The sequence below is a fragment of the Typopeltis vanoorti genome, chromosome 19 (genome assembly GCF_054136105.1).
Source record: "Typopeltis vanoorti isolate ZY-2024b chromosome 19, IOZ_Tvanoo_1.0, whole genome shotgun sequence".
Taxonomy (NCBI): domain Eukaryota; kingdom Metazoa; phylum Arthropoda; class Arachnida; order Uropygi; family Thelyphonidae; genus Typopeltis; species Typopeltis vanoorti.
The window spans coordinates 50,392,848-50,418,541 of NC_143567.1; the positions used below are offsets into that span (position 1 = coordinate 50,392,848).

A 25,694-nucleotide genomic window follows, 5' to 3' on the forward strand; every position below is an offset into this window, starting at 1 on the left:
GATGAGAAAGGAGAAAGTGGAACAATAACTTCCCTATCCTTGCTTGTCAGTGTGTTCTTACAACCATGTAATGTGATGTTTTGGACACCTTTGCAATATGCCCTCTAAACTTCAATTTCCTGCCCACAATCACCTCCAAGTCCCTTGTCTCTTCAACTTCTTGCAGTTCAATTCCATCAATATAATACATAGCATGTGATTTCATCCTCCCAAAGTGCATCACCTTACACTTGGCCACATTAAACTGGCAGCCATTTACCTAAGCCCATACTGCTAGTCTATTTAAGTCTTCCTGCAGGATCTCTACATCACTCTTCTCAGCTTAGTATCATCAGCAAACACTGAATAATTCCTGAAAATCATTTATTATATCATTAATGTACAAATTAAACAACAGAGATACACCAATTGTCACCTGCTTTTTCCTGGAATAAACACTCTTTGCTATCTGTCCATCAGCCATCTATTAATCCAATCACCAGCTTAAGATCCCGATCCAGCTTCAGATATGAAATAAGAAGTGATCACAATCTAGTTTTGATCAGTATATTATATCAAAAATAATACCAAGGAAATTGTTATTTTTTTTTATGTAGCTCATACCCACAAAAGGTTAAACCTATAGCAATTAGCCCATAGATGGATTAAGGATTTTTTTTTTTAAATTGTACTTATTTTTTAAATATTTTTACATATTATTTTATATAATGCAGAAATCCTACTCTAAGAGACCAAACATGGAACTGCTTCAAACCACTCCAGACCAACAAGCAGAGTAGTGGTTTCATACTCACAATGAAATTCATCTCTAAATAAAGACATTCACGAACACCCATACCAAGTAGGATTTGAACCTGCACCTACTGATTGGAGAGATGGTACTTTAGTCACTCATTGTAAAATTGTAAGTTTGTTATTATTATTATTATTACAGGATGCCTCCATGGAGTCCAAGGACTCATCATGTAAAGATATTCTATGCTACAAGAACTTATGTTTCCAACTATACCATTGCACTCACTATATAGTATTCTTATCTGCATGAGTTCTCTAGCCAATATGCTGTTTTCAGGATGAAAACCCTGCTATTTCCATGTGAATGACTATTATTATTATTATTATTTGTGACACTCCAAGAAGTCCGAAGACTCATCGCAGGGGGGGACACCTACTATACAACACTCTGTCTCCACTACTACACCGAACTTCTACTACCAATCACCTACATCAACACCATCTACTGCCCACAACCACCTCTACAGGTGGTTGTCTATCTCACCTTTAACTGGAAAAGTCCATATAAAGATTCATCATGATGTGAAATGAAATCAGATATTTCTAATCAAAGGACATAATGTCTTTTTATGTTTCCAACTGCACTACAGAGGCACTAAAAGGAATCCAAGTTGAACAGCTTTCAGTAGAAGTTAATTGTAGACTCAAATATTATTGAAGAAAATTTACTCATTTACCCTGAATCCAGCTTGTTCTTCAAGTTTCTCATACACAAGTTTTCTCAACCTCTTTTCAAGTATGCTTGCATAATTTTGCAATTTAGTAGAGAAATTCCTCTGTATTGCTAACATTCAGCTTTATTCCCTTTTTTTTATAGATGAGAACTCTACTCCGATCATCTAGAATTTGACTTTCTGACCAGGCCCTCTGAATTATGTAGTGTTGCCACTGCAAAACTTTTATACCTCCATACTCTCCATTTCTGGTCAAATATCATTTTGATGGTTTTTACTACCTGAAATATTGATATGTACACCTCTTTACACTCCTTTTGAAAATGTCCTAGTATGGTTCTCTCATTGCTTGTTTTGTTTAATAGACTTTAAAATAATTGCTCCAAACATCTAGGATAGCCTTATCTTCAGTTTTCATGTCACCTTTATCATCTCTGATTCCTTTTACAGTACTCTTTCCTTCATTTCTAAGCTTTTTCAATACCCTTCAGAACATTTTGCCACCCTCCTGATATTCATTTTCTAAATTCTTACCAAAGTCTCCCGATGGTTTTTTTTTTTTAGCAACTTTTACACATAGCTTAGCTCTCTTACATTTTTCTCTGTATTCTTTTAGGGAATCTGCTGACTTATTTGCTAGGAACTTTTTGGTGTGATTTCTTCTTTTCCAGAACTGTTTCTTTAACTTCTTGTGTCCATCATGGGGGTTCTTATTTTTCTATCCTTACAGACAACTTCACCACATACCTTCCTAACTAAATCAATCACTGTCCTCTTCAGAGTCTGCCACTGAGACTCCAAAGTTTGGTTCTTATTTTCAAACTGCTTCAAATTTTCTTCAATAATGTTTGTATAGTTGTGTCTACAGTTTACCTGTAAAAGCTGCTCAACTTTAATTCAACTCTAAAAAAATTGCTCAGGAGAAATTGCAAACACTATGGAGTAATGCCAAAGAGGATTTGTCAGAACATATTTTTTCTTTAAGACAAAGAACTGAGAAATAATGGAAATATAATAAAGATCCGTATTTAAGTTTATCTGGTCCAGAAAATTTCTCCTAGCACCTTATCGTAAGGTGCCAGTGCAAAAAACTATTGAAAAGCACTACAATTATATAGTATGGAACATTATACAGAAAAATATGTAGCCTATACTTTAGTTGTTAAGTCAACAGTTAAAACTGAAGGATGATGAACAGTTTGTTGCAAAATGAGATGTAAGGCAAGCATGCACACTATCTTCATAATTATTCATTATTCTAATGTATATTTAACAAGTATATGGCATGAATGTAAGTGATTTTCATTATTAAACTGGGACTAAGTTCGAGACTAAATGATGAAGTATTTCTTTTTTGGCTGTTGATTGCTTTTGTTTGCTTTTTATTATAATTCTATTTTTGTTTGAAATTATATTTTTTCCCTTTTCTCTGCCATAAGTGGACTCTTTCTACTGACAATAATTTGAAATTACTAATAATAATTTCCCTATGGCTTAATGGAGTTTAATGAATAGAATATATATTATCACTATTAAAGTCTGTCTTCTCCAGTCTCCATTTTAACAACAGAATAACCAAAACATCTACAGCATTCTTCTTCTTCTTCTGCAGCTTCTCCCACTTAAGTGGGGTCACTGTTTGTTATGAGTCTCCTCCACACCTTCTTGTCTTGGGCTGTCACCACATCCAAGGTCTTCATCTTCAAGTCCTCTTCTACCAGCTCCCTCCATCTCTTCTTTGGCCGCCCACGCTTCCGCCTTCCTTGCACATCCATCTGCATGACCCTTCTTCCCACATATTCGTCCTCCCTCCTCATCACATGACCAAACCATCTCAACCTTGCCTCCTGTATTTTCGCTCCTAAGTTTGTAACTTTCACTGTTCCCCTGACAGTCATTTCTCAGATGATCCTTTCTGGTCACACCGCACATCCACCTAAGCATTCTCATCTCTGCTACTTCCATCCTGCTAATGTTATTTTTCCTCAGGGCCACAGTTTCTATAGCATATGTCATAGCTGGCCTCACTACTGTCCTATAAATTTTGCCTTTCAGATTGATCGGCACCCTCTTATCGCATAACACTCCAGCCATCTCCCTCCAGTTCCTCCAACCTGCTTGTATCCTGCATCCCACTTCCTTCTCAGCTCCTCCATCTTCTTCCACTGTTGAACCTAAGTATCTAAAGTCTCTCACCTTCCTGATGACATTTCCTTCCAGCTCCAGATCTGTCTCCTGGCCACCACCCACTGCGCAACACATATACTCTGTCTTACTTCTGCTCAGTCTCATACCTCTCTCTTCCAGTACTTTTCTCCATCTTTCCAGTTTAGTTTCCGCTTCTTCTCTTGAATCTACACACAGCAAGATGTCATCTGCATACAACATTGTCCAGGGTGCATCTTCTCTCACCTCCTCTGTTACTACCTCCATCACAATATTAAACAGAAACGGACTTAATGCTGACCCTTGATGCAAGCCAACTGTTACTTGAAAACTTTCTGTCTGTCCCAAACAGGTCCGAACACTTGTCTTCACATTTCTGTACATTTCCTGCACCAACCTGACATATTTCTCCGGCACCTTCTTCTCCCTCAGACACCTCCAGACTTCTTGCCTTGGCACTCTATCGTATGCTTTCTCCAGATCAATAAATACCAGATGTAGCTCCCTTTGTTTCTCTCGATATTTTTCCATCATCTGTCGTAACCCAAAGATAGCATCTGTTGTTGATCTACCAGCCATGAAGCCAAATTGTTCCTTTACAATCTCCACCTCCTCCCTCAATCTACCATCAAGAACCCTTTCTAGGATCTTCATTGTGTGGGACATCTACTTTATTCCTCTGTAATTTTTACAGTCTTGTGCATCCCCTTTACCCTTGTAGATGGGAACAAGAGTACTCTCCCTCTATTCCTCGGGTATATTTTCCTGTTGGCAAACTTTCATGAACAGGTCCCACAGCAGGTAAATTCCCTCTTCCCCCAGTGCCTTCCATGTCTCCACTGGAATTCTGTCGGGGCCCACCGCTTTTCCAATCCTCATCCTCTTCATGGCCTCCGTCACTTCCATTCTACTGATGTTCTGCACCATCCCCTCAGAAGGCTACCCATCTCCTCTGTGAGTCCTTGCATTTTCCTCATTCAAAAGTCCCTCAAAGTATATTTTCCATCTGTTTCTTATGTCCACATCCCTCCATAATACTCTTCCTTCATCATCTTTGATCTGCCTCACATGTAAGATGTCCTTAGCTGCTTTATTTCTACATTTCGCTAGTTGGTAAATTTTTCTCTGTCCTTCCTTCGTTTCTAATTGATCATACAGATCTTGATATGCCATGGCCTTCGCCTGTGCCACAACTCTCTTGGCTTCTTGCTTTCTCTCTTTGTACACCTCTCTGTCCTCTTCCACTCTTGACTTATCCCACTTCTGCTTTGCCTTCCTCTTAGCTGTCACTGCCACTTGTACATCATTATTCCACCACCAACCCTCCTTCTGCTCTCTAATCTTTCCAGATGTCTCACCAAGCACCTCGATTGCACAGCTCAGGATTACTTTTGAATTATGTTTCCAACAATCTTGTGCAATTTACGGTCCATCCCAAATCCTCTCTAACACCCTCTCCCTAAAATGATTCCTCACACTCTCTTCTTTTAAGCAAAACCATTTAATTGTCTTCATCTAATGGCTTCCAGAGGTTCTTATCTTCGATCTTATTTTAAAGTCTGCGCACAGCAATCTGTGTTGTTGTGCTACTTGATCTGTTGGAATTACTTTACAATTTGTCACAACCTTAAGATGTTTTCTTCTAGTCAAAATGTAGTCAATTTGTGAGCTGTTGTTACCACTTCCAAATGTTATCAAATGTTCTTCCCTCTTGAAGAAAAACGAGTTCACAATTGCCAGATCAAACGCTACTGCAAAGTCCACAACCCTCTCTCCTTCCTGGTTCATCATTCCCACTCCATGGCCACCATGCACCCTTTCACAGTCTCTATTCTGTCTTCCTATGTGCCCGTTCAAGTCTCCTCCGACAATCACCATCTCATTTTCTTCCAATTCCCTCATTTCTTCATCTAACACATTCCAGAACTCATCTTTTTCCTCTGCTGTACAACCAACTTGCGGGGCATATACACATAATATGACCACCCGCTCTTCTCCAAGACCCAATTTCATTCGCATGATCCTGTCGTTCCTTCTACCCACGTCCAGTACTTCACCCTTCATTCTGCCACACACCACAATTCCTACACCATTTCTTCCCTCGTTATTCGCTCCAGAGTAGAACAATTTATATCCATCTCCCAGTTCCTTTGCCTTTCCCCCTTTCCACCTTGTCTCCTGCACACATAAAATGTCCAACTTCCTCTTCCTCATCATGTCTGCCACCTCTCTTCCCCTTCCAGTCATGCTTCCAACATTCAGTGTTCCCACTCACAACATCCTCTCCACCTGCTGGGCTCGCTTCTTTAACCGCACCCACCCTTGATGCGGTAGCCCTCGTCCACTTCTCACAGCTGTAGGGCGATGTGGCTGCGCATCGCTTAAGGGGTACGCCCTAGCCCTTATATCATTTTCTCTTCGACTCATAATCAAAACATCTACAGCATATATATGTATAAAACATCTCTAAGTTTAATTGCTGTGTTAATGAATGGCATTACTATACAAAAATGCTATTATAAAATGCACTTTTTATGACTATCAGTAATCATTTTGATAGGCACTACAATCAGTAATTTTCACAATTACTAATTATAAAGCCTCGTCTTCTGTGGTAAGTGCTTTTATACTTCAAGGTAATTGATTAAACTTAATAAGGATTTTACTTATGTATTTTTTTTTATTAGCATAGAATTTTTAAGTCCCCAGTGTCAAGGGAATCTTCAGTATGACTTTCATATTAAACAACTAGAACAGAAACAGAAAGTCATTCAACAATGAAAATGTGTGAACATGTACATGATATAGAGTGACACGCTCCAAATACATTAAGGTCTTAATAAAATAACTTTAACAAGAGATCATTAATTAATTTTTTTAAAAATAATTATTTCCAGAACTTTTGAAGAAGTGCTATTTTCCATAAAAGGGATACTTTCAATTACACTTCTGTTTAGATTCAGATGATGTAGTGAGGTTTCACAACTTTCTTTATATAAGTGTTCCATGAGATAATTACTTTTACAGAGAACCTTAATTTTATTCCAAAAGATTTGATGTTTGGTGGAGAAAAAGCATGTTTTGCAATTCCCAACTAGGTGTTCATCGTGATGCCTGGCTGCAGATCTGTTTGGCCAAAATATAATAATCCACACTGGCAGGAATTTGATAGACTCCAGGGTTGGTTAAAAGTAGAAATTTATCTTTTGGAGAGCCCAGAAAAGTAAAATACGGTAAAAGGACACTTGTAGGCCAACAGATAGGATCTAAGATGTTTGACTACACCTTCAGAGATACCTTTATAAAGAATAGTAACATGATAGACCACCCCTGTATCACACTATGATGACAAGGAACGAAACTGTATAACTATTAATGATTTTGTTGATATAAGATTCCATTAGCAAGGAAAAGGGACTTGATGTGATTATTTCCTGAGAGAGCAGCATTTCAGTAGAGAAGAGAAAGTAAGCTTGATGCACCAGACTTAATGGTGCCAGATTTCTGACAAGTAAGATGGTATGAAAGAGCATGAATGTAAAGTCCCGTATTGGTTTTCTTTCTTAAAACTGAGAACTAAAAGCTACCATCTGGTTGATGATGTAAAAGGAGATCTGAAAAGGCAATCTGATTATCCTCTTCTACATCTAGAGTTAAAAGGATATAATGGTTAACTGCTGCTCTTATTGACAAACTCTTGTAGATCAGTAAGGGAGCTGTGCCAAACCATAAGGATGTCATCTACATATCTATACCATAAGGACAGTTTAGGAAAGATATTGTTCAATATCTGGTGTTCATATTATTTGATGAAGTAGTTAGCAAGTCTAAGAGAAAGAAAACTACCCACTAATATACCCTCAGTTTGTTGGTAAAGCTTATTCTGACATGTGAAGTAGCCAGAGTGAATGGCAAAATCAAATAAGCAGCTAATCTCTGCCAAAAAGTATTGCTTGAGGAAATCAAGTATTTCATCTAATGGAACATTTGCGAATAAAGACAAAATATCTAAGCTGAAAAGGAGATCACCTGGGCAAAGACGAAGAAAACTATTCTTGATAAAGAATAGAAAACTATTCTTTATCAAGAGGACTTTCCTGCGAACTCAAGTAATTTAGAAAGGTGTTTAGCAATTTTGTAGTAAGGAGAGCCAAAACAGTCCATAATAGGACATAATGGAATATTTGCTTAGTGGACTTTTAGAAGGCCATACAAACAAGAGGATGCTCGTGGTAATGTTTCTTCTTGGTTTCCTCATCCCATCAAGAGACGTTATCGATAAGTGTTTTTAATTTTTTAATCTGGGTAGTTGTAGGATCATTAGCAAGAAAGTTACATAGAAAATAAGGTGTGCATAGAAAATTCTATGCTAAAAAAATAATTACTTAAGTAAAATTTGAATTAAGTTTAATTAATTAATTATCATAGCTTACATTCCAATTAAAATAAACCCTAAATTGGAAAGAATAAAATGGCTAAACAACAAAAAATCAAGAAGTTTTGACTTAAAACCTATCAAAAACAAGGATTACGAAGAAAAATCAATCAAAAACTAGACTTAATATATATATTTGAAGAGGAAGACATAAATAAAATAAGCAAAAACCTAACGGAAGTAATAATCTCAGCAGCCAATGAATTCAAAAGCAACAAATAACAAAAAGACCATAAACTTTCAGAGGAAACCTTACAACTACTAAAAAAGAGACGAAATATGAAACAAGACAAAAACTTAATTTCTAAAATAGAATATGCAGAACTAGAACTATGCAAAACAATAAGGAAAAAGGATGAGAAATTAAATAAGATCTTATAACACTAAAAAAAAATAAAAGAAACAATTGAAAACAATAAAAATATGAAAATACTAAGAAAACATTTATCAGTTGGCAAAAGTCAAATAACTGCAATAAAAGATAAGAATGGAACTACAATAAGGAACCAAGAACAAATCCTAAGCAGGCTAGAAGAATTTTATAAAGAACTCTATAGTGATTCTTCAATAGATAAATCAAATATAAATAACTCTTCTCCATCGCATATGGAATTTATCCCCCCCCCATTCACTTCAGATGAAATAAAATAAGCATTAAAACAAATGAAAAATAGAAAATGTCCTGGTGAAGACCTAATTCATATAGAATTAATTAAATGGGGAAATATAATTTACCATGTATTTACCATGTACAAATCTATGCCTAGAAGAGGGGAAGATAACAGAAAATTGGAAAAATGCTACTCTGATACTGTTATTTAAAAAAGGGGACAAAGAAGAAGTAAAGAACTATAGACCAATTAGTATCTCTCTAATCTGTACAAAATTCTCACAAAAGTAATAACAAACAGGTTAACACCTCTTCTTGACTCAAATCAACCAGTAGAACAAGCAGGATTCCGTAAAGGCTTTAACAAAATTGATCATATTCATGCAGTAAAACAAATAACAGAAAAAGTAGAAGAAAACCAATTGCCTCTCTGTTTAGCCTTCATTGATTATTAAAAAGCATTTGATTCCATCAAAACTAATGCAATAATCAAAGCACTCCAGAATCAGGGAGTTCCTGGAGAATATATGGACCTCCTCCAAGCAATATACCTCACTGCAACAGCAACAATCCAACTTCACACGAGTAGCAATAAAATATCAATTGAAAAAGGTGTTCGACAAGGAGACTCTCTATCACCCAAAATCTTTACAGCAGTCCTTCAAGAAATATTTAGTAATATAAACTGGACAAACCTTGGTATAAAAATTAATAACAGAAACTTAACACACCTAAGATTGCAGAATTTTTGCAAACACTCCAGAAGACCTTAATATAATGATAGAAAACCTATATCATGAAAGTAGAAAAGTCGGTCTAAAGATAAACAGAGAAATAACTAAAATCATGTTTAATCATTTTGTAACACCAAAAAACATAATAATAGAAAACAATTTCTTGGAAAGAGTCTCTTCATATACATACTTAGGTAATCTCACTGATCTAAAGTGTGGACTCCAAAAGGAAATAAATAAGAGAGTTCAACTTGCCTGGAGTGCATTCAGAAAATTAAAAAGCATTTTTCAAAACAATGATGTCCCACTCTGTTTAAAAAGGAAGACATTTAACCAGTGTATACTTCCAGTCATCTCATATGGTTGTGAAACTTGGCTGCTAACAAAAGCACTGGCAAATAAATTAACAACTCAAATAAAAATGGAGAGGTTGGAGAGGTTAATGCTAGGCATCACATTAAAAGATAAGAAGCGAAACATCTGGATAAGAAACCAGACTAGCATCACTGACATCATTCTTCACCACAAGCGACTAAAATGGAAATGGGCCAGATATCTATTCAGAAGAGAAGATGAGCGATGGATCACCATACTAATGAACTGGATTCCAAAAGAAGGGAAACGAGGCTGAGGACATCCTAAAAGAAGGTGGAATGATGAATTGTCAAATTTTGTTGGGGAAAATTGGTCAACCATTGCCAAGAACAGAGAAAGGTGGAAAGAACTGGAGGAGGCCTTTGTCCAGCAGTGGACAGAAAATGGCTGAAAAAAAGAAGACATTCCAATTTGTCAAGGTATTTCAAGGCACCCCAAGGATGCATATTTGAAATTCATCAAAAATTTCAGCAGCTTAATAAATTACTCATTTTATTAATTTTATCTTATATGGTCTTCTGAGAATTATCCCCTTGACACAGATTATGTCAAGAGGATAAACTATTCCATGAACAATAGTAAATACCTACATCTTGCCATATGACATTCTTAAATCAGCTTTCCTGGTATTGAGCTCCTGGGTTCAAAGGATGTCTGTTATCTATTTTTCTTGAATGGTGTCTACAAAATTCCTTATTGATGTAAATCAATAAGGAATGGTCAATCTAAAAGATCTGCAGCAAAAGAAAAGAAGACTATTAAGGTCTACATAAGATCAAATAAGGACAGAGTTGGTTAACTAATCATACATTTGCACAACTTGCAAATGCATAATACCCAGTGGAAAAAGAAAAATAAGCAAACATAGAGTTGTTTCTGAAACACTGTTGTGGAAATCAGCTATTTAACACATGCCCAAATAAATATGGCTGTTAGCAATCATCCAACCTATTATATGCGATAATACAAGTATGCAGCCGTGTGTGTGTGGGGGGGGAGCTCCTTCGATTACACCTAGAAGATGTCAATTAAAACTGGCCATTTATTTTTGCTTTTTATGTAGTTAATGACGCTTGTAGCTCTGTACTCTTTATGACAATGCATATATATGAGAGCAAAACTGTGATCATAAATCCTATTTATATCCAACTGTGCTGTCTTAATACTATTTTAGCTTTACTCTCCTTTGTATTTATAAATAATCTCAAAATTAAAGTTACTTTGCACTGCTCAACCATTCTTCTTAAATCTTCAGGCTGATGAGAATGTTGCAGACTCTGATTACTCTCGAGCCATTTAACATGAGAATTGAGCACTTGCTGAAGTGTTTCTTTTTCTTCTCGTAATCTGTTACTATCAGCTAACTTTTCCACTTTCTTTCTCTGTGCAGACAATGTCAACAATACTTCTTGCCATCTCCCTTCTACATCTTGTAAAACTTGCTGAACTGGCTTAGAATCTTCACCAACTAAAAATATGTAAAGACATTTTATCAGAAATAACGTCAAAACAACAGAATCTGAATTTGTTACTGATGAAACCAGCTCTTATGCAATTTTTCAAAATCTGTGATTTTAAGATGGTTTTTATTTGTTACTTTCATTTAAAAACACTGTTTCTAAGATTTAAGTTACGCTAACTTTTGTTTAGGAAGTAAAGATAACTTGCAATTTTTCAAAATCTGTGATTTTAAGATGGTTTTTATTTGTTACTTTCATTTAAAAAACACCGTTTCTAAGATTTAAGTCACACTAACTTTAGGAAGTAAAGATATCTTTACTTCCTAAAGAAATATAACTAAATATTAAATAAATATAACTTTTAACTACAAACATTATCAAATTATGAATATATTTTTTTTAAGTTCCAATTAAAATCATATAATTAATATGATTTTATCATTTTATCATTATTTTTTCCTTTTTATGTGAATACCATCCTGAAAGATTATGAACATATAGTACATTAATACTATGGGGTTAAGTGTTAAATAATCCAGAAACAATTTTCTAGAGGCTAAATATGAAGTATTTCAAGTTCTTTCAGGCCTTTAATGATTGCTCACACTTGGTGATAAAATTCATCTACCACCGAAAAGTAGTCATAAAATTGTTACATTGATATAAAATAAAAACTTTTATGGGCCTATTTAATGAAAATAGTTTCATATTTATTAATCAAATCTTGTAGGTTTTTATGGTGATATATTCGACAATTTTATAATAAATATATTTTTATGATAATATATATTCAAAATATTGAAGATTTTCAACAGGATACTAACAAAAAGTATAATAAGGAATGTTGAAAATCTGCGAATTCAAAAATATACATTCATTTTTTTTAATAAGATTTTTAATTTTAAAAAGGAAACTAAAAACCTAATAGAAAAAAGAAGAAATGCAAAACAGGATACACATGGTGTAAGAAACAGAATATACTAAACCTTGCAAAATATAAGGGAAAAGGTAAGAGAGAATAAGACATTTCAATACAAAAATGATAAGAACAGCAACAGAAAATAACAATAATATAAAGAAACCAAAAAAAAAAAAAACTTTCTTATAATGCAAGGTAATTTTTATATTAAAAAAAAAAGATAAAAATGGAATGCTGATTATGAAGAGAACAAATATCTTGGCGATTATACTTAAATTTTATCAAGAATACACAAATAAGGGAAAAGGAATATTGAAAACTACAATGAATATACAGTCAAAGTTGATGAAGTAAAACATGCACTTACAAAAATGAAAAATGGAAAAAAAATCTGAGCTTGATGGAATACTAATAGATTGTGTTAAAAATAAAAAAAATAAAAAGAATTCTTGCATATAACACTAGAAAAATTGTATACGGAGTGTTTAAGAACAGAGAAACTCCTAAAAGTTGAATACTGGAAAAATCATCCTACTATGTGAGAAAAGTGATAAAACTGACATAAGAAATTATAGACCTATAACTTTCTCCCAGTCATAAGCTTTTTCATAAAAACTAAGGATGGCAGAAAACAGGCAGATTTCAGAACATCTTTATCAACTTTAGATCATTTGCAAGCCTTAAATCAAGTCATGGGGAGAAAAAAATATATATATATATAATATACGAGAGTGGTTCCATAAGTTTCCAGCCTGAGTAACTTTTAGAGGTGACAGAAAGAAAACAACTGTCACTTTTCAACATAATCTCCCTTTAATTCACCACACTTTTCACATCTTTGAATTAACATTTCTATGCCCTTGAAAAAATAGTCTGTACTTTTCTCTGCAAAATGGCCTAAATCTGCATCTTTCACCTCATTGTCATTTGCAGATTTTCTTCCGTGAAAGTTTTTCTTGAGTTTCAAGAAAAGGTAGTAGTCACTGGGTGCTAGATCTGGGCTGTAGGGTGAGTGTTCAATCTCCTGGAAGCCACAGTCCTCCACTGCAGCTTTTGGTCATGCAGGCAAACACCATGACTCATCATTCCTCATCTCTTCTCCTTTATGGCATCACGCAGTTTGTGCAGGAGTGAAGCATAATATTCTGCATTCGCAATGGTATTCCTTTCCTTGAAGACAATCAAGAGAATTCCATAGCAATCCAAAAGATTTTTGCCATGATCTTCTTGGTGGACTGAGTGACCTTGGCTTTTCTCAGCAGTGCTTCGCCTAATTTGCACCACTACATGGATTCCCTTTTGGAAAGAGGATCATAATAAAGGACCATGGTTTTATCCCAGTGACGATGGATCCAGCAATTCTCTCTGATTCCCTTGGAAAAGTTCTAAAAACTTGTGATAACAAGTCACGAAATGCTCCTTCTGAATTGAAGAGAAAAGTCAGGGCACCCACCTTGCACTGACCTTTGTCATGTGAAGCTTTTCATGAATGATGCAAAAGATGATTGTTATAGAAAGTCCTAGCTTTGCTGAGATTTCTTTGAGCTTCAGCCATATGTCATTGAGCAGTTCCTCCTCAGTAAGAGAGACATTTTCCTCAGTCATCACTTCCACAGGCCAACCATCATGAGGATCATCTTTGGTGTTCTCTCTCTCTTCCTAGGCAAAACTGTTTAGCTCATTCTTTCACGGTGGAATATGAAGGAGTGGCTTTCTCATAAACAACATCCAATCGCTGTTTGACAGCACTAAAAGAAAGCTCTTCTTTGGCGAATTTCCTTCAAATTTTTGACATTACAGCCACTAGTGTCTCCAAATGAATGATGCAGGTAGAGAGTTGAAACTGGTACACTAAGCTTCCCCATAGATGGTGCTATCTGTCATGCATGGCATTTTAAAACTGGTGCAAATTTTGTATGTCAGGCTGGAAACTTTTGGAACCTACCTCGTATCGATTTTTTTGACTTTAATAATAGATTATGAAAAAAGTCTTCAGCTCAATAAACCTACGTAAAATGCTTTAAGACCAGCTGTAAGATTGGATGATGAGATAAAAAGATGTTATGAAGATTTATATTGGAGAAATGCACAAGATTGGCCAAAATGGAAGAAGCATGGAGAGGCATTCATCCAGCAGCAAGCAGCAGATTGAATAAAGCTGATGATGATATTTTACAACTTAAAAACATAACCATCATATATTATTATTATTGTTGTATAGACACCTCCATGGAGTCGGAAGACTCATCACAGAAGATTCAAACTGTACACACAAACTGTCATACCTCTCCTTGAACCCATTAACAGACAAAGTGCTAACAAATGCCTCTGGCAACCCATTCCAATCATTCACAACTCTTCAGCAAAAAGTCTAGTCCTCATGCCCTACTAACCACACTTTTACTCAACTTCCAGGGATAACCTCTTGTTCTGCCCCTCCTGTAGCCAAGTACTGAAACATTTCCCCTGCATCAATCTTATAAAATAATAGAAACTTTAAGTAACTTAAATGTTTCCATTATATCCTTTCTTTTTTGCCTATCAACCAACTTCTGCAGCCCACACACACCTTCAAAATCCTCACAGGGAACATTCCAGAGACCATGCACCATCTTGGTTGCTCACCTCTCAATCCTCTCTATCACTTCCTCATTCCAAAGAAATTCAGGAGACCAGACCTGAGCACAATAATCCAGATGTGGATGTATCAAGAAGAAGAATAACAACTTCCTTGTCTCTCCTTGTTAGTGTGTTCTTCAATAGCCAAGCAATCTTATGAGCTACCTCAGCAACCTTAGCAATATGTTCTGTAAACTCCAACTCTCTGTACTATCACTGCTAAATCCCTAGCTTCATCTAATTCCTGAAGTATAGTTCCATCAATGTGGTACACAGTTTATAATCTATTTATCCCAAAATACATAACTTTGTATTTCTCCACATTAAAATGATGACCATTATCTTTTGTCCAAACTGACAGCCTATTCAAATAATCCTGATTTACTATTACTCCACTTAATTTTGCATCATCAGCAAACACCTGAATATTTCCTTTCAGATTATTTCCCATATTATTTATATACAAATGAAATAGCAGTGGTCCTATCACTGAACGCTTCGGCACACACCACTAATCACCAGCTTTTACATGCATTCTGCTCCTCCATATACCACTTTTTGATATCTATCCAGAAGCCGCCCTCTTATCCACATAACCAATGTCATGTCCATCCCCATTTGTTTTACTTTGCATAACAGAGTTCCATTCTTTTATTCTGTCAAATGCCTTTGCAAAATCCAGCAGAATCAGTGATTAGCCATTTCCTTTATCCAGCTCAGCTTTCATCATCATCATCAAATTCCTGCTATGTACCCTCAAGGGGTGTACAGGATATGATAGTACTACATGAAAAAAATTACATCATTATTAATTTCCTATCTACAATTTTCCTCCAAATCAGTCTGTTACTTGTCAAGACTCCAACATTATTAGATCTTATATTTCTGTCCTCTAAGGCACTTTGTACCGTATCAATCCACCTATATCTTGGTCTTCCTCTGGGTCGTTTTGCTGCCAACCTGGCAGAGAACACTTGTTTTGCTAATCTTTCCTCGCCCATTCTGTTTAAGTGACCATACCACCTGAGATTAGATCTGCTAACGCATTCCTGGATGCTGACAATGTCAAGTTCTTTCCTAATATATCCTCGTTTTTAATATGATATTGCCATTGATGCCACCTGTTCACGCCTATAATCTTTCTCAGGACTCTCATATCTGTGGTCTCTAGTCTTTGGTCAAGTGTTTTACTTCTGACACAGCTCTCAGATCAATAAGTTAAAACTGGTTTGAACACTGTCTTGTATACAGCTAATTTAGTTTTCCGACTAATTTCTCTCTTATTCCATATGAATTTATTCAATTGACTTCCCACCATACCAGCTTGGCTTTTTATTCCTGACCTTCATACCATATCTATTACAACAGCTATTCAACTTAGTCAGAGAATCTTGCAGACTTGTAGGGATTTATTTAGAAGTATAACATCATCCGCATAAAGCAAAGAGCTGACATTAACATCTCCAATTTTGATATCATGTTTAATACCCCTTTCCTTCATAACGTGATCCATATAGATAATGAATAACAGAGGGGATAATGTACATCCTTGTCTCACACCAGATTTAACATTAAACCATCTTCCTATACTTCCTTCAATTCTAACTGCTGACTTACAACTCAAATAATTGCTTGATATAATGCCCCATTGACACCATATAACTGCAGCGTATTGAATAGCTTCTCTCTCTTGGAACGTTGTCATATGCCTTTTCCAAATCGACAAAACTTAAATACAGATCTCTGTTATATTCCCATGCTTTCTCGACTATTTGTCGTAAAGTGAAGATCTGATCATGACAGCCTCTATTTGGCCTGAATCCAGCTTGTTCTTCACCAAGCTTATCTTCCACAATTCTTCTCAACCGTTTCTCAAGTATACTTGCATAGATCTTGCCAGGAACACTCAGTAGGGAAATACCTCTGTAATTCTCACATGCAGTTTTATTTCCCTTTTCATATATGGGTACTATGAGAGCTCTACTCCAATCATCGGGAATTCGTCCCTCTCTCCAGGCCTTCTGAATTATGCAGTGCAGCCAATGTAAGACTCTCACACCACCATACTTCAGCATTTCTGTTCGAATATCATCTACTCCTGCTGCCTTTCCACATTTCAAGCCTTTGATGGCTTTTTCTACTTCAAGTATGGATATGTATTCCTGACTGCATGCCTGGTCAGTGTTATTTACCACTGTGCTGTCATCACTGCTTGTTTCATTTAGAAGTTTTTCAAAGTAATTACTCCATACTTCAAGGATATCTTTTTCTCCCGTTTTGATGTCACCTTTATCATCTCTAACTCCTTTTACAGCACTCTTTCCTCCATTCCTAAGCTTCTTCAACAACCTCCAGAATATTTTGCCACCTTCTTGATATTTATTTTCTATATTCTTGCCAAAGTCCTCCCATGACTTTTGTTTAGCTAGTTTTACACAGTGTTTAGCATTCTTGCATTTGTCTCTATATTCTCTAAGAGCACAAGCTGACTTATTTGACAGGAACTTTTGATATGCTTTCTTCTTTTCCTTCACTGCCTCTTTAACTTCCTGTGTCCACCAGGGAGTTCTGATTTTTTTATCCTTGCAGACAATCTTAACAAATGCCTCTCTGGCAGAATCAATCAATGTTTTCTTCAGAGTTTGCCACTGAATCTCCAAGGTGTGATTCCTGTTCTCAAACTCCTTCATTTTTTCTTCAATAATCTTTGTGTATTTTAGTCTACAGTTCACATCTGAGAGCTGCTCAACTTTTATTCGCTTTAAAACTTTCTTACGTGTTATTCTTTTCAATATGAAATTCAATTTTATCTTGCTCAAGACTAGATAGTGATCACTTCCAATTTCAAATCCTCTGTACACTCTGGTATCCTGCACCAGGGAGAAAACATCACTATCAACAATAACATAATCAATGAGACTTTTCTTATTCCTAGCCTCTTCTCTCCATGTGAATTTGTGCACATTTTTATGTTGGAACATGGTGTTAGTAATAACCAGTCCATGTCCTGAGCAGAAATCCAACAGATATTTGCCATTATTATTAGCTTTGCTCTTTTCTCCAAATTTTCCCAAAATATTTTTGTATGTCTCACAATCATTTCCTACTCTGCTATTTAGATCCCCAACAAGGACCAACTTTTCATTTTTCATTGTGTCAGTGGCTTTTTCTAAAGCCTCAAAAAATTCCTCCACTTGTACCTTAGTAGAACCTTCTGTAGGACCATAGGCACAAATAAGTCTCATTGTCCAGTTCCTCATTCTCATATTTGCCCATTACTCTACTTGAGACTGACTGCCATTCAAGAAGATTAGCCTCGTATTTTGTGTTGAATACTATGGCTACTCCTTCTTTTCCTTGATTGTCATTGCCTGAATATAACATTTTGTATTTATTGCTCAGAAAGATCTCACCAGTTTTGGTCTTTTTTGTTTCAGTAACCCCTATTATTCGATCTGGTACTTATCTAATTCCTCAGCTAGCTCCATTTCTTTGCCATTCAGGCTTCTTACGTTGATAGTACCGATCTTTAACTCTAGTGATGTTGAGTTGGGGTTTGTTTTCAGATTTGTTCCAGTAGCTGACTTTTCGCTGTTCGCCCTGGTTCCCTGGCGAAAACAATGGGGGCCTTGTTTAACCAGGCGACGCCCCAGCCGGCATGAAATTTTGTCGTGTTGTACCATCATTTTTTTATTTTGGTTTAACCAATAAGAATACAATTTGGCCGGCTAAATCCCAAATTGCCAGCCCATCCTCGTTCGTTCAGTATCAAAGTAGATACCCAACAGGGTGCATCACGAGAAGGTGAGGATTGGACATTAGGTCAGAAGCCCTAGTCGGTTCTCTGCATTCCTTTAAAGGCTATGTGGAGGTCTCCTCTCAGTTATACAGCTTTGACCCTTAAGCACCCTGCTCAGCTTTCACTCTATTATAAATAGTTAGTAATTTACTAAGGCATGACCAAACCTTCACAAAGCCATTTGCCCATCATAGAGTATCATATTCTTATCCAACCATTCTCTATTTATTTTTCTGTGCGATTTTTCCAGTTCTTTTATCACTACTCCTGAGATAATGGTTGGTCTATAATTTGATACTGCAGTCTTAGAATCTTTCATATGTAAGAGAATAATTTTGCCCTCTTTAGATTCCCTTGGAACTTTACAAGAGCTGAGACTTGTACAGTCTTAAAAAGGCATTCATTTATGTTCAAATGAATTTACTCGTTTACCATTTACAACCTAGTCATAGGCATTGCCAATTCCCTTGCATATTCCCATAAAATGTGGGCTGTTATCCCATCTAATCCCACTGCTGTATATTTACACAGAGATTCTGTAATATCCTAAGAACATCCAATTCATCCATCTCTGTTTCCCACATAAATTTCTATCACATACCATATGTCATGGCATTAACCTCATCTAGGTTGGTGAGGTTAATGCCATGTTAATGAGGTTTCTACCACTTTGATGGTAGGTTATATCACATTAACCTACCATCAAAGTGGTCAACTCAGTAACTAAACTATTTTATATGCTTCTGTCACCTCGTGATGATCAGCACTCATTAATGTTATTCTTAAATAGTCATTCTTCCTCTTACTTGTTACATAGCAGAAGAACTCTTTGGGATTCCCTTTGGCCTGCTCGGCTAGTTTCTTCTTGTAATCTGATTTTGCCTTCCATACCATATCTAGTCACCTTTCTCACTGACCCTTCTATTGTTAATGAGCTTGCTAGTCACCTTCTCCTTATATACCCTCCATATCATTGTCTTTTCCTGCAGCTTATGCTTAATGATATTACTCATCCATTTAACTCCTACCTGATTAACCCTCCTTACCTTAGGTATACAATTTAATACTGTTTCCTCTAAATGCCCTGTAACTATCTCCCATGCACTGCCAACATCCTTCCCTTGCAGCATTTTATGACATGGCATAGCTTCAAGCTTCCTCCTAAACTTGTCAAAATCTTGTAGTTACACATATATCTCTTTTTGAAAGAATATTCCTAATTTTTATCAATCTCCCAAGTCAAGACTGCATGGCCACTTTCCCCAATTGAAGGCAATGTGGCCACAATTGGTTATGGATAGCTATTCTGATCCTATGACAAAGTCCAATACTCTTACACACCAAGTCCCCTAAATCACATGCAGCCTCAAGTAATTATCTCTCAGCAGGTGTATAAATTCCATTTCCTTCTCATCATGTGATCCCTCTTCCTTGTAATCTATATATATCACCATAGTTGAAGTCTCCCATAATAATCGCTCGACTTGTACTCATTGTACTAATTTGCTGATGCATGTTTTCCAGGTTAACCCTGGAACCCCTTGGCCTACAACAGCAATCAACCATATATTTTGTCTTATTGGCCTGAATCTCACACCAGCTTCAAATGAAGAGCCATCCTGCATATCTCCTATTCTTTTTGGCTGCAATTCATCTTCTATCATGCAGTACCCCTACCCACATCCAATCTTCTCTATCTTCCCTGAAAATACTAAACACTTAATATTCTATCCCTATAACATATATATGATGTCAATTATGAAAATTATATAGAGAAGGTGAGAAGAGCAACAACTACTGTTCAGAAAGCTAAGTCTGATTATGAAAAGAAACTAGCTTTGCACACTGAAGACAACTCAAAAGAATTCTATTGTTATGCTGCAAGTAAAAGAAAGAATGAATATGAAAGAATAAGTCTAATGAATGCAGAAGATATACAAGTGGAAAAATGCAGAAGAGATTGTTCAATTAAAGAGTGCCCATTTTGCTAAAAACTTTTTATATGCAATGCTCTGCTTACTGCTACCTCTTCAATTGATGAAGAAACTCAGATGCATGAGGAGAAGGTAATAGACATGTTGCACAAACTGAATAAGAATTTGGCAATAGGGACTGGTGGAATATCAGCTCGGATGCTAAATATTCAGCTAAATTGATTTTTCCTTGACCACACTATATAATTTGAGTCTCAGAACAGAAAAGATTCACAGGAGTTTAAAGAATAAATGGAAATCCCACTGCACAAGGGTGGTGAAAGAAATGATGTATCAAACTATTGATCAATTAGTATCTCTCAAGTGGTAATGAAGACTGGAAAAGTTGGTTAGGGCTCGTATACAGAAATGGACTGACATGGAATCTACACTTTGCAATAAACAGCATGGGTTTATTGAGGGAAGGTCATATTTAAACAAGTAGTGATGATGACAGCACAGTGGTAAAAAACACTGACCAGGTATGCAGTCAGGAATACTTATCCATACTTAAAGTAGAAAAAGCCATCAAAAGCCTGAAATGTGGAAAGGCAGAAGGAGTAGATGATAATCGACCAGAAATGATCAAGTACGGAGGTATAAAAGTCTTACAGTGACTGCACTGCATAGTTCAGAATGCCTGGACAGAGAGACGAATTCCTGATGATTGGAGTAGAGCTCTCATAGTATCCATATATAAAAAGGGAAATAAAACTGAATGTGAGAATTACAGAGGTATTTCTCTACTAAGTGTTCCTAGTAAGATATATGCAAGTATACTTGAGAAAAGGTTGAGAAGGATTGTGGAAGAGAAGCTTGGTGAAGAACAAGCTGGATTACGGCCAAACAGAGGCTGTCAGGATCAGATTTTCACTTTATGACAGATAGCTGAGAAATCATGGGAATATAACAAAGATCTGTATTTAAGTTTTGCAGATCTGGAAAAGGCATATGACAAGGTGCCAAGAGAGAGAGAGAAGCTATTCGAAATGCTACAGTTATATGCAATGGGGCATTATATCAAGCAATACTTAGTCTTTATTTGAGTTATAAGTCAGCAGTTAGAATTGAAAGAAGTACAGGAAGGTGGTTAAATGTTAAATCTGGTGTGAGACAAGGGTGTACATTATCCCCTCTGTTATTCATTATTTATATGGATCACATTATGAAGGAAAGTGGTATTAAACCTGATGTCAAAATTGGAGAGTTAATATCAGCTCTTTGCTTTATATGGATGATGTTATACTTCTAAATAAATCAGCTACAAGTCTGCAAGATTCCATGACTTAAGTGAATAACTGTTGTAATAGATATGGTATGAAGAGCAGCATGACAAAGACAATGAAAATAGGCAGAAACGTTGAAAATATCGACTGCATTGGGAATGGAGAACCTATAGAATAAGTAAAACATTTCAGTTACTTAGGCACGATTTTTAGTTAAGATGGTAAATTAAATATGGAAATAGACAACAGAATCAACAAAGCTGGTATGGTAGGTAGTCAACTGAATAAATTTATATGGAATAAGAGAAAAATTAGCCAAAACACTAAATTAGCTGTATACAAGACAGTATTTGCCAATTTTAACTTATGGATCTGAGAGCAGGGTTAGAAATAAAACTCTTGACCAAAGACTAGAGACCATACATATGAGAGTCCTGAGAAAGAGTATGGGTGTGTACAAATGACATCAATGGCAATATCATATTAAAAATGAGGATTTTAGGAAAGAACTTAACATTGTCAGCATCCAGGAATGCGTCAGCAGAGCTAATCTCAGGTGGTATGGTCACTTAAACAGAATAGGTGAGGAACGATTAGCAAAACAAGTGTTCTCTGTCAGGTTGGCAGGAAAAAGACCAAGATATAGGTGGATTGATACAGTAAAAAGTGCCTTAGAAGATAGAAATATAAGATCTGATAATATTGGAGTCTTGACAGGTAACAGACTGATTTGGAGGAAAATTGTAGATAGGAAGTTAGTAATGATATAAGTTTTCATGTAGTACTATCATACCTGTACACCCCTCCCCTTGAGGGTATATATCAGGAATTTGATGATGATGATGATGACAGTCATATTTAAGCAACTTGCATTCTATAGTAATGTTACCATTAAGTTAGACTAGGGTAATGGATACACCACAATACTTTTGGATTTTCCAAGGCTTTTAACAGAATACAACATGGAAGACTGTTGCATAAATTGGAGAATATGAGACTGGATTATAACATATTGGCATGAATAAGAGAACAGCTGACTGATAGATATCAAATAGTGGTATGTGGGTGATGAGTCTTCGAGAAATAAGGTAATGAGTGATGTGTCATAAGCATCAGTCCTTGGTCCATTTTTATTCAATCTTTATTCAATTAACGACATTTGCATTATCAGCTATTTGCTGATGATGCAAAAGAAAGACAGAATAATCAGGAATGTGGCTGGTATGCAATATGTGCAGAATGATTTGAATAGGCTGGAATTGTGGGCATGGGAAAATAGTTATCAGTTCAATTTTAGTAAATGTAAAGTACTGCCCTTTGGTGTAATTAGATATCCAATGCCATATTATATTGGTGGGATTATGCTATAAGAAACTAATAAGGCTAGTTCGGATTTTCAGTAGATAGGAAGTTGAAGTTCAAGGGCCATATAGCGAAGCCATATTGCAAATACAACTTAGAGGATAATAAGAATAATAAAAATAAAGTTATTTTGCCACTTTACAAAGCCTTGAAAGACCTCACTTGGACTATTGCACACAGGTCTGGTCTCCTGGTTTCTGTAATGATTCTGATACAGTGGAAAGAATGCAAAGGAGTGTTAAAATGATAACAGGATTATGAAATACTGGTTATGAAGACAGACTTAGAATTTGTGGAGACTGCAGACATTAGCAAACAGGGGAAAAAGAGGTGATATGAATGAGACTTACAAACTTTTGAAAGGGTCATACAGGATTTCAGTAGAGAGAATTTTTTATTTCATCAAGAGAGGGGAAAGGATGGGAGTGCATTCTTGGAAGTTGAGAATGAATGCCATGAAGAAGGGGTGAGAGTTAGATTTTTCTCTCATAGAGTGGTGTGTGATTGAATGGACTGCCATTGGATGTTGTGTGCTGAAGTAGTGTAAGTGAATTCAAGAATTTAACACACACACATACACAAATGTATAGCACATCAATATCATTCATGGATGGGCAAGTGTGACAAAAATCTCACTGATATATTTTTTTTTTGCATAACCAGCAGTTGTTTTCCTAAAAGAAAGCTGTGTCATGAAGGCTGCTTCAAAGAACAGAGATGGACAGGCTGAGAGAGAAACAGATACTGGTTTGAAAAGTTTGAAACTAGGAGTGAAGGAATGTTGACTACAATTGCTTTGTGCTTAATAAGCTTAAAAGAAAATGCAAAGGAATGGTGGTGGTGATGGCAGCTTGGATATTACCAAAGAAACCTCCATAACATCTAATGGTAGCCCATTTCACACACTTGCAAAATCAAATATCCAAGATAGCAAAGAGGATCTTACAGTATAGACACAAGTGAGATTTTTCAGCTTATAGATAAGGCCACATCTGTGTAGAATATCATCTCAGTTATATCAGTTGAAAGGAGATTGGGGACAGAGCTGAAAATGATTTGGAAACAAGTAACCAAGAGATAACTGGCCAATGGTGTGAGTAGACTTGGGATCATTCCTTGAAGCTGGATAAGTACAATGTTAAGAAACATGTGAGATCCAGGTTCTAATTAAAAAAAAAAAACACTACTAAAGGACACTTGAATCCAGTAATATGAAAAAATGTTGCACAATTTATGATAAAAATCTGCACCATACAATATTTAAAAACGCTTATTTGCACAGCTCAAATATACTACTATGTTCACTCATGACACTTGTGATACTATAATAATAATAGTAATAATAATAGCATCACTTAAAGGCTCAAGCCAGATAACTGGCAGGAAACCTCTACATTGCCTTTAAGGAATGCAAAGAACTGATTGGGGTTTCTGACCTAATGAACATTGCTTACCTTCACATGTTGCATCCTGTTACAAGGTATCCACTGGGTACCGAATGAATGAGAATGGACTGGAAATATGGGACTTGGAAATACCCATGATAGTACAATATGATGAGATTGCATTCTGACTGGGGAATCGCCTGGTTAAACAAAACTGTTTTTGTCACCGAACCAGTTCAAATAATAAAAAAAAAAGTCAGCTATGGAACAAACTCCAACTCAACATCTAGGAGAAGAAGAACAAACCTAATGTAAGAAGAACTACGGCTAAGAACCATCAACATAAGGAGTATTAATGGAAAGGAAATCAAATTAACAGAAGAACTGGAAAAATACCATAAGGACATATGAGACAAAGAAAGAAAACATGTGAGATCATACTAAATAATGAGTGCAGAATGTCATATTCGAATGATAACAATCAAGGAAAGAAAGGGTTAATGATAGAATGCAACAATATCAAACATCAAGATAAACTTCTAGAGTGGAAGGCAATCACAAGAAGAGTTAATGTGGGCAAAACTTCAAAATGAAAATGAACAAAGAAATAAGTACATCAATGTTGTTGTTTTTTTTTGAGTCATTAGAGCAGACAGCTGACATAAAGAAAATGGAAAAAGTGGTCTTTTTGAGATCTAAAGAGAGCAAAAAATGAATCCAACCAGACATACAGAAAAATTTTGGGAAAATTTGGAGAAAAGAGAAAGACTAATAATGGCAAGTACATGCTGGATTTCTGCTCAGTATACAGACTGGTCATTACTAATACTGTGTTTTAATATAAATATGAGCATGATTCACATGGAGGACAGACGACACAAGAAATAAGAAAAGCCTCAGTGACTATATTATTGTTGACAGTAATATCTTCATGCTGGTTTGGGATACAAGTATGTACAGAGGGGTGAAGTTAAGTGCAAGGATAGAAAAAAAAGAACACCATGGTTAGTACATAAAAAAATGTAAGAAGCAGTCCTGGAAAAGAAGAAGAAGGCAAACCAAAATATCCTAGCACATAAGTCAAGAGATGGCCTAAAAAATACGGAGAAAATTATAAGAGAGCTAAGCTACTTTTATATGTAAAAGCAGCTAAACAAAAAAA

The 25,694-nt window shown here is 35.9% G+C and overlaps 1 protein-coding gene across 1 annotated transcript in view; it reads right to left on the reverse strand.

The window, feature by feature from the left end:
* Dys (Dystrophin) overlaps positions 1-25,694 on the reverse strand; it is a 923,162-nt gene that overhangs the window by 714,055 nt on the left and 183,413 nt on the right. The window contains exon 19 of the mRNA XM_090409612.1: positions 11,010-11,257. Coding sequence (XP_090265738.1) covers positions 11,010-11,257 — 248 coding nt within the window. The remainder of the gene's footprint in view (positions 1-11,009; positions 11,258-25,694) is intronic.